At 38.0% G+C, this 10,983-nt stretch overlaps 1 protein-coding gene across 1 annotated transcript; it reads left to right on the plus strand.

Moving 5' to 3' along the window:
• The first annotated feature begins 2,315 nt into the window (after window positions 1-2,315).
• On the plus strand, window positions 2,316-3,089 carry LOC107046909. The gene is made up of 2 exons (XM_015269631.1): window positions 2,316-2,752; window positions 2,939-3,089. The coding sequence occupies exons 1-2, from the start codon at window positions 2,316-2,318 to the stop codon at window positions 3,087-3,089; spliced, it is 588 nt and encodes a 195-aa protein (XP_015125117.1).
• Window positions 3,090-10,983: the final 7,894 nt, after the last annotated feature.

Raw genomic sequence — 10,983 nt, forward strand, 5'->3', positions numbered from 1 at the left:
TGGTCCAAGAGACAATCATCATAGGGGCTAACAGCCAAGGCGGATCATCAAAGAGGTTGTCAAGTCCAGAACTTCTCAAATAAAAGATTGGCGCCAACACACAACCATTGATTGAATAACTGTAAGACACAATCAATTGCAAAGTTGCTCGCTAAGGATTCCCAAGTGCACTAAAGGAATCCATGAACGAGCAGTCAATAGAGCTTCACCCAAGAGCTAGGACCAGGACCAATCAACTCAAGTAACAGAGCGATCACCAGATGAACTCAAGTGTGAGATACACAGAAAGTCCACACACACCAGAGACGAAACTGGGCGCTACATCGTCAGATTCCCTCTACGGACCTCACCAACAGCGCTCGGAGAGTCTAAATTCAAGGCCTCACGTCAACTCCAGTCAGTTGCACGTCGTCTCCAGACAGACGAATCATATTCCCAGCTCTACAGAGAATTCATCAACGAGTATGAGGCACTGGGACACATGCGCAAAGCACCAGAAGGAGCAGAACCCGTCACAGCATAGTATCCACCGCATCAGGGGTCTGAGAGACAACCAATCAGCACGGAACTGAGGGTCACCTATAATAACCTCAGTTCGACTCATCATAGAACAAAAACGACAGTCATCAATAGTAATCCAAAGCAGAGATATCCTACAGAGAAAGGTCGTTATCGGCTCACCCAGGTACAGCAGAGCCCGCGCCTGAGAGCCACTCAATAAATACTCAATAATAGCTGAGATTTGCTAAGGAAACGAAATCCCGAACCAAGCAATCGGCAAGCTCAAGAGAACATCAACAAGCAGACATCACCACAGATTGAGAGAATTTAAGACACTCTCAAGCCTTCAGAGAACATCGAGAGAGCATCAGCGCAGCAAGTCTTCAACTCAAAACCCGGGATTGCAGGGAGCAACTGGATTCAGAGGTAAGGTATCATTTTCTCTATTTATCAATTTGGCAAATGATACCGCCCTCATCCATTGTTTCTTTCCCGAGGTACATCAACACCACCAGAGGAAATCATCAAAGAATTGATCATCCAGTTCGAGGAGCCTATCACCAAAGTGCTCGGATTGTATTGGCATCAATCGTCCGATACATTTCGATTTAAATCAAAGCAGTTTGAGTCAGCAACAGTCACCAAGAGAGTAGTAGCATCAGAAATTGCTCAACTGTTTGATCCATTGGGATTCATCGCTCCAATAATCACCCGAGGCAAGATAATTATTCAAGATCTATGGAGACCTAAGCTCACTTGGGACGAGCCACTTCCAGACGAGTATGAAAACCAGTGGACGAGCTTCAGAGAGAACCTCCACAAGTTAGAGCAAGTCTCAGTGCCAAGGCAGCTGAGACTCTCATCGGAGATATGCAGCATCCAGATCCACGGGTTTGCAGATGCTTCAACAGCAGCAATGGGCGCAATGGTGTACATTCGCACCAAGCAGATCGACGAGCCAGCATCGACAGTATTGTCCTGGCTTGGATCAAGAGCCACCCATCAAGATGGAAGGATTTCGTCCAAAATAGAGTCATCAAAATCCAGGAATCTCTTCCAAACGCTATTATGAGACACATCAGCGGTAAAGAAAACCCAGCTGACTGTGTATCCAGAGAACTCTCACCAAAGGAACTAACAGAACATCAGCTATGGTGGTCAGGTCCTGAATGGATAAATCAGGAACCTGAAAGCTGGCAGTCATCACCACCCGACACTCAGCAGAAGCATAAATAGAAGCGAGGCCATCTCTATCACATCAGACAACCATCAAAGTCAACGCCTTGGTAGAGCTTCTCAACAGATACTCAAGACTATCCAAGGTCCTCCAAGTAACAGCTACCCTGAACCGAGCCATCGACAGGTTCAGAAGACAGCCAGTTCCTCAAACGCCTGTCCTCACACCTAGAGAACTCAACGAAGCCAGGCTGTTCTGGGTAAAAATAACACAATATCAATATATGCATCTGTTCATAGACTTCTCGAGAGAGACTATCAACTACCACGGAGTCATCCGTTAGCAAAGCTGACTCCAACGCTAGACAATGAGAGCATCATCAGGCTAGGTGGCCGCCTCAAGAATTCTCAATTAGCCCGTGACGAAATTCATCCAATTATTCAGTCTCATCAGTCTCGTCTCACAACGATTGGTCATCGAAGAAGCTCACCAAAGAGCTCTCCACGGAGGGACTCAACTCATCTTAGCCTATACTCGCCAGAAGTATTGGATCATCGGTGGGAGAGGCACAGTGAGAGCATAAATCCTACGCTGTCCTATCTGCATTAGACACCGAAGAAGACAGGCCCAGCACCTAATGGGCCAACTGCCTGCTGTAAGAAGATCACCTGCACGAGCTTTTCTCCACATGGGAGCGGACTATGCCGGTCCCTTCCCCATTCTCAAATGGCGACCCATAAATGCCCAACCATCTATTGTTCATATCACAGTATTTGTGTGTTTCAGTACATCAGCAGTCCATTTAGAGCTCGTTTCCAGGCAAACAACAGAGGCTTTCATCGGAGCTTATAAGAGATTCACCGAAAGGAGAGGTATCCCCGAGGTTATGTACAGCAACAACGCCACTACGTTCGTTGGAGTCTCAGGAGTACTCAACAAGCTGTACAATCAAGAGTCCAGAGAGAATCAACAGATCCAAGCTGCCCTCGCCACAAATGGGACTCAATGGAACTTCTCACCACCGAGAGCACCCCATTTCGGAGGCAAGTGGGAAGCAGTTGTTAAATCGGCTAAGTAACTTAGCCGTAAATGTTTTGTCTGTGTCAACTGCGAGACATAGGAAAAACCAGAAATCAAGAAAGCATCAGAATTTCCAGAAGCCTCTCCAGCATCCTATCTACCGCAGAACAGGCCCTGGAAGATATCATCAATCCGAGCTGTGAGTCGTATTAAATGACTTCAGCCCTAAATTATCAACAGTACATCAGCAATCAGCCCTAAATTATCACCAGTACATCAGCAATCAGCCCTAAATTATCACCAGTACATGAGTAATCAGAAGAAGAAATCTATCGAACAATCAGGAGAAGAAAACTATCGAGAAGACGATCCAGAGCCAATCAACGAGTAACCAGCAAAGTAAGCAGCGGAGAAATTCAACGCACAATTCATCATCCCTGATGATGAATGGCCCCCGGGATGTTTGAAATTCAGCTATTCAAACTAGTCAAACGGTCACCGGGCTCAACGAAAATCTCGAGAAACTTCGGGACCCTTCGGGGTCACATTCAGCTACGAAGAAAATCCCCGAAAAAGTCTGTAGTATCGCTCTATCCACCGAGAGAGTCACTCTAATCACAGTACTGTATCGCCGTAACCGCTCAATCGAGTACATCACCGGAGTACATCAACGCGATACATTTGAGTCTAGCGCTCCGTACAGCGTCTCTATTTAATTCAATTCTACTATCAATTAATTCCGAGTTACCTATCAATTATTTTGAGTCAATCATCAAGTTCAATATCGAGAGAATCTCAAGTGCAGTGCATTTTTCAAACCATCATTTTTATTGACTTGTCGAGCAACTCAACAGTGTAACATTATTAATTTATCAAGACGCGTGGGTTATTCCACAATAAAGTACATCAACAGTGTGGTTTTATAATTCCGCGTGTTTTAATTTTCCACCTCCTTTCACAATTCCACTTTTCCCCAACCGGCATCTCAATTTAGCTTCAATCTCAAACAAAGCATTTTTATAGAGCAAACAAAGATCTACAAAAAAGTTTGTAATGAAAATTTGGCTACCACCCGGAGATTCGGAGATATTCATCAAAAGCCCAGCTGAGGGCTATTGCGTTGAGCGCAGCAGGAGGTTTGAATAAGTTGCGCATGACGCCAATCACGTGACTCATGGCACTGACTGCTCCGAAATTACTATTATAATTTATAATAAATTAACGGTACATTTTGGGCTATAATTTCCTAACTCCCCCGATAGAAAATTTTCTCAGCTACAAAGAAATATTTTTTTTTTCCCATCTGGTGAGGTTAACTAAAGATATCTAGGACTGAAGACGGCCTGTCGCCAATTCCCAATTGTTTATAACAAATTGTACAAATATTTATAATTGTTTATAACAAATTTATACCAAATATACTTTTTAAAACATTAATAATTACACTTTTAGCTATCGATTGGTGTAATATGGTGCCCTTTGGTTAATTTCGATATACAAAATCTAATTTGACTGGACTAAAGGTTCACGCCTCGCCTGGGTCAAAAGTCGCCCTTGCGCCCTTTTGACTCATCGCGATGGTCGAGTGAATATAGGCCGTATGATGAACAATATTTTTTGTCATAACGGCTGTAAGCAGCGATTCGCGGACATGAAGCGTTATACTGTTAGTAATCCCTCAATTATTATCACAAGTAGGGATTATTGAGGTGACACAAAACTACGAATACACACACACACACAAAACTACACACGTGTTAAAGTTGTACATGAGACATTCGACAAAAAGTGTCATGGGTTTTGGGCCTCCAAATTTCGATTTAGAATTTTTGTTTATGTTTTGTTAATCACACTAAAATGAGTAAACTGAAAATTTTAGACCTTTTACTACGTAAATAACAGAGAAGCACATATGTTTGCGTTTTTCTCATGTTTTCGTTTTTACAGTTTTTATGTGACTAAATTAAAAAAAATATCTATAGGTAATATCATTTTCCATCGGAAATTTTCTGAATTTTTCGAAAAAAAAAAAATTTCAAAATTTTAAATTCGAATTTTTACTAGGAATAATGAGTTTTAACACTCCGTTGGTCGCACCGCACCAGCATAAATCGACATAATGATAAATTTGAAAGATCTAGGAAAAATGTAGAAAAAATTAAGAGTGATTAATATATATATATAAATTTAGATACCGAATAGAAATTTCGTCGGTTTATCATCGGTTACCGATGAGGTGCAACCGACATGGTCACCGGTTCCACATAGGTTTCGGCCTACAAGGAACTCATGAAAACGTCACGCAGTTACCGCACAAATTACAAGTAGGTTGTAACCCATCAAAAACTCACGTGATTATTTATTAACCTCATTATTATTAACAATTTGTCAATGATTAATAACTCATTAATTGCCATGGGAAAGCATGCCCAATGATAAGAATCAATTTACACATGCAGAAAAAGAAAAAAAACGCATTATCGGTGAGTGGAAACTAGGGTGGCTCATTTTACGGGTATTCCTGAATATTTCCAATTTCGCCTCAAAAAAAAGATTCTTCAGTTAATAAAATATCCCTGTGAATTTTTTTATATTTCTAAAATGCATTTTGATGGTTGCGCCGTGCGTTCAAAGTTTGACTAAAATTTTTGGCCTACTGGCAGTAAAGGTCATAAAACTTGGGTAGAAGTTGAATATCTTAATGATACGCCCGTGTCAGGTAGTAAGCATGGCTCCGAGTGAGGGTTCGGGTATGTCACCCAGGTAATGTCTCTTACAGTTGCAAACAATCCCCGGAAAAGGCTTTAGAAAAGGAGAAACCGATTGTTAACGTACTAGTAACTAATTTTTTTTTAATCGATAGATATTGACACGTAGATCCAATTTTTCCAATGGTTTTTTCCATTTCGAGTGGGGCGCATATAAGAAAAACACAAAAAAAACCTTTGACAAGGCCTTTTCACTGATTTGTGAGAAAATGGCCAACTTTTTTTTTCAATTTTTTATAAAATTCATTTTTTAAGTTCTCAAAGAGTTCTACATTTTTGTCTTATATGTTTCCTTGTTTAATCACATCCTGAGCTAGTAATTTCAATTAGTTTATAAATATTATTAAAAAATGGAAATACTAGTGGCTTTTTTTCTTACCAACCGCTAGATTGTCACATTTAGATGAAATTTTGAGAATGTTTTCGGATGATGCATTCATAAAAGAATGATAATATAAAGGACGGAAACCTGTGACAACTAGTTCGTCAGTAACGCTACAGTCGGCAGAATGGGGGTAAGACAAACCCGCACGTCTTCTTTTTTTTTTTTTGTATTCTTTAGTCTTTAATTATTCTCGATATATTGAGAATTGGATAGTCCTCATGGACAAAATAGATCTTTTCAATCTGAAGGAAAACGTATGAGATTAATTGAAATGGTTCGAAAAATAATGATATAAAATAGAGTTGAAGGAAATAAGTATAATTGACCTTCTGTGTTGAATAAACGCTCCCAGGATTCCTTCGGATTAAGTTAGATTTGTGTAATGCCTTTTTTGTTGCAAATGTAGTTGACATTTATTTCAAATATATGAGAAATATAAAATTCTCAATATATCAAAAGTAACCAAAGAGTAAAAAATACAAAAAACCAAAGAAAAAGAAGTTATTAAAAACTTGATACATGAAATGTTGTAGAATAATTTTTCTGGCCTAATGAATGGAATACCCTCTTCCACCACTCCCTGACATTATCGTGGATTTTCCTTGCCCCCTTCTGCCACCTGAAGCGCAATACTGACGCACTACAGTCATCATAGAAGGTTTTCCTCTTTTATTATCGTTTTTTCATGAATGCATCATCCAAAAACATGAAAACTATATACAAAATTTCATCTAAATCTTAAAAGCTACCAATCAGTAGGAAAAACAGCCACTAATACTTTCATTTTTAATAACATTTATAAACTAATCAAAATGACTAGTTCAGGACGTCTCTAGACAAAAAAACGCAGAAAACAAAAAATGTGCAACTCATTGAGAGCTTCAAAAAAGCATTTTGAAGGACTTTTAAAATTTGTAAAATTTTGTCAGAAATTGTAAAAAGTTGACCATTTCCTTACAATTTGCGAAAAAGGTCTTTTTAGAGGCTTTTTGTTATTGTTTTTCTTACATGCGCCCTACTTAAAATGCAAACAATCATTAGCAAAGTTTCAGCTACGTGTTAATATCTATCGATTAAAAAAAAATTAGCCACTAGTACAGGGATGGGCAAAGTCGGAACCTCGGGAGCCATGGCCATAAAGCCCTATTAGACCCATTGTTCGGAATACAATACCCCAATTGCATGAGGCCCAGCGTAATCAGAGTGGGGGTAGCAGCGTGCGCTCTCCCTCAAAATTTAAAAAACCTTACCGCCTAAAAATTCAAACAAATTTTCACCAATTCAACTTGAAAAATGCTTAGTTGTACCGGGGGTAATTGTTAAAACATCATGGTGCCAGAAATTGATTATTTCTTAGTCACCTTAATATTGAATAATTATTTTATTAAAAATTGAAAAAAATATGAGATGTCAGTTCTTTAAAATTTAATTAATTAATTGGTAATTTAAAGTTTAACTTATAAGTTTTGCCCACTCTTGGCCAACATTTTTCATAGCTGCTCAACGGAAACCACGGGAAGGTGGTAGGCGTATTCCGTCAGGAAAAGACTAAAAGAAAAAAATGTTTTGATAATATGAAAAAAATTCTAGCCGCAAACTAATTGATCGTTAGCGATTAGATTTTTTGTAATTTTCGAAACCATTTTCTTCTCTCAGTGTTGGAAGGAAAGAAAATTAAGGAATGGGAAGGAATGGCGGGAAATATTGGGAAGATAAGAAAATTGCATGCACAACAACATAGAAACTCCATGCCCCGACTATTAATAAGCCATGCACCATACGTCATACAATAAAAAATTATTAATCCGAAAAGTGGGACTCCATGGTAGCTGATAATTTTTCTAAATCCGGTGAATAATTACTTATAGCAATTAATATTGAATCTTTGAGAGTCGAGCCCGATAAAATTGTGCGATTTGACGATTTAATGTGGTTCATATGTGAAAATCCCGACTCACATAAATATGAGGTACCGAACGAACAGGCAATTCTTTTATAAACAAGTAAAAGATTCGGATACGCGTTTGTTTCGGAAATTTTTTGCCAAATATCATCTGAAGTCAGTTGCAAAAGCTCTTCGTCGCGTTGTAAATTGATTATCTCGTGATAAATCTCAACTTTATTTACCGGGTGGGAATTTTTAATAGTTAAGGAGATAATTCGGCGGATGTCTACGTCAGACTTCTTGGGAGAACGTAAAAATTCGATTATCTCGCCCGTCTCAACTCTATCTTGAAATCTAGAATTAATGTTATCTAAAAGCTGTTCAGTACATACAGAAAAATTGGCAAAATCCAGTGTGATACCTTCATGCTTATCCGCAAGACTCTGTAGTCGTGAGGAAACAAAAGGTGTAGAATTTTTATTAAATTCAGCAATTGTGGAGGACAGGAAAATTTGAAATTTTGAAGAATTTTTAGGTACTCCCAAAAAATTTATTAGGGCCCTGCATTTGCTTGTTGTAAAAATTGATATTTTCCGTCAAGTCCGCGGTAAATGTAAGCATCGAAAGCCATGCAATATCGCTCAATTCACTGTTTTTCATTGCGGGAATCGAAAAAAGCTACGATATCATCCATTTTTTCCCAAAACCTATCGAGCATAACGCCCTTGCTGAGCCATCTCACTTCTGTGTGATATAATAAATCGCGCGATTCTAAATCATTTTGTTCTTTGAAAAGATTATACAAACGGTGCTGCAGCGGTTTCGAAATTATTGAATTAATTAATTTTACAACTAATGAAATGACGTCAACGGAAATTTTCTTTACACATAATGCTAATTGATGTAGAATACAATGAAAGTGGCTGAATTTGGGAAAATCTGAATCATTTTTGCATCTCGCAATAAACCCGTCCACGCGGCCGGTCATGTTCGCCGCACCATCCGTGGTGATACTAACTAACTTATCTAGCGGCACTTTTACAGCGCTGAAATCGTTTTTCAAGTCTGCAAAAATGTCCTCGCCTTTTGTTGTGGTTTCCATGGAAAACATTGTGAATAGTTCTTCTTTGACGGAACGGTCTGGGAAAATTAATCTAATGAAAACTGCGACTTGGGCGTGATCTGATCTAGCTGTTGATTCATCTAATTGAAAAGAAAAATAATCATAAGGCGAGAAATCTGTTCGCAACTGAGTTCGTAGATCGGCGCTAATTAATTCTAATCTTCGTGTAAGTGTACATCTCGAAACCGGTCATTTATTACCAAATGTAGTCATTCTTTCATAAAGCTCAGTGTCCCGAAAGAGTGCACTTATGTGGGTTACGAAAAGCTCTTTATATTTTTCCCCGGCGCTTAAAGATGATTTGTCTTTGGCCATTTGATATGCCGTTTAAAACGACATTAGGTTCGCGGTCTGTGCATTATCGTTACATAAAACGGTCGTGTTGTCTTTATGAATACGGATTTTTTTTTCTTTTAAAGCCCGAATTTTATTCAATCGCGCATCCGAATCAAGAGGAAATTCTTTGTTAAAGCTACCATGGCGGGTGTTATAATGTCGTTCCACGTTAAACGATTTCATGCTTGCAAATTCGAAGTCGCACAATAAGCATAAAGCTTTTTCTCCAATTTTTAAGCATGCAAACGAATTTTCTGCCAAAAACAATTTTAGAGATATTGAAGAGAATTCCTCAGGAATGTTTTTAGTCAAACTTTTTTGGTTTGATAGCACATATAAAAACAATTCAACGGAAAATATTATCGGACTCGCCAGATAATTTTATTGAAATTCTATTAGATTTCTATAAAAATTATATAAGTTTGTGATTAAATTCTTTTAGAAGTTTTTTTCAATAGAAATATTCAACAGAAAGCACTGGATTTGAAACGAATTGGATTTTTCCTTACAATTTAATCTATTTAACACATAAAGTTCCCATTTTTTGCCGATATATGAGCCAAAAAAGACAACTTAAAAAGATTTTACCATGAAAATTCTGCAAGGAAATTTCCCTCGAATGATTTGTATGAACAAATTCTTTTAAGTTAATTTTTCCTATGAATCTATTTATTCTTTCAATATTCATATTGGAACAAATCCCAAATAATGGTCGGCCAAACACTAATGGAATTTTCATAGGAATTCAATAGAATTTCATTAAAATAAAAAACTAGGATTGTTTATTCGATTTTTTCATCTGTGATCATTTATCAATTATCTTTGCTCGGTCACTCTCTGCAGCTAATTATTTTGATTTTTTTCTGTAGTAATTATTCATTTTCGTGGTTAACTGGAAATGGATGAATTTTCAAAGATTTAACAGTGGGATCGATATAATGAAAAAAAGTCAAGAGATGAAATGATCAAATTTCTTGTTTCCGTGCTTTTTTAAGGTCAAAAATCTTTTAAATTTAAGTAAGACTATCACTTGCTGAACATTTAATTCCTGAAATGCGGAAAACACAATTAAATTTTTTAAATACTGCTTAGGGAATGTTCAAACAATATTAACAAAAATTAAAAAATCTTTTCACCAGTGTTTTTCAATTCATTTGCTGCCGAAATATTCAATTTGGAGTGATTTATTAAACGGAATTTTATGCGGAAGTAGATATAGAAAAAAATGAACAATTGATATTTTTTAACAATGCAAAATATATCAAGAAAAATATTCATATTTTTCTTTCAAAAATTCAAATTTTGTGCGTGTTGACTGACATAACGATACCCCCACTCTGACCCAAGCATTGGGTCTCGCCACTCCGACTACCTGCACAATACAACAGCACCCCTTTTTTTATGGTCATTGGCCTAATTGGGGTTGGGAGCTCGGTGAGCTCGGAGAGCTCACTTTGCCCAGGCCTGCACTAGTACGTCAACGATCGCTACGTGAACGCAAATCGGGCGGCTTGCAGCTCTATAATGCGATTTCAGTCCCTTCCCAGCGCAGGTTTGTTCGCCAGGTCAAATTTTTTGCTTAGGCTCAATTTCTGTGTTTACGACCGTTGTAAAAGCACCGCATGAGCCGGACACCTGTCTTTATTAGAAAATTTAGGAGTTATCTTTCGCATTTTTTTCGGAATTCAATTGGTGGGAAAAAAAAATTTTTCTTTGAATTATTGTCAGATAGTTCCATAATCCATCAACCAAATCGGGATGAAAAACGGCCAGATACCCAGCATGCTA

This window comes from Diachasma alloeum, unplaced genomic scaffold (assembly GCF_001412515.2).
Source record: "Diachasma alloeum isolate Michigan unplaced genomic scaffold, Dall2.0 Dall_scaffold_03286, whole genome shotgun sequence".
Classification (NCBI taxonomy): domain Eukaryota; kingdom Metazoa; phylum Arthropoda; class Insecta; order Hymenoptera; family Braconidae; genus Diachasma; species Diachasma alloeum.

Excerpts from the sequence above, each read along its gene's own strand:
- LOC107046909 (XM_015269631.1), top strand. The coding sequence starts at position 2,316 with ATGGGCCAACTGCCTGCTGTAAGAAGATCACCTGCACGAGCTTTTCTC. Across the intron at positions 2,753-2,938 it reads GCAGTTGTTAAATCGGCTAA|TACATCAGCAATCAGCCCTA; the intron begins GTAACTTAGCCG and ends AATTATCAACAG.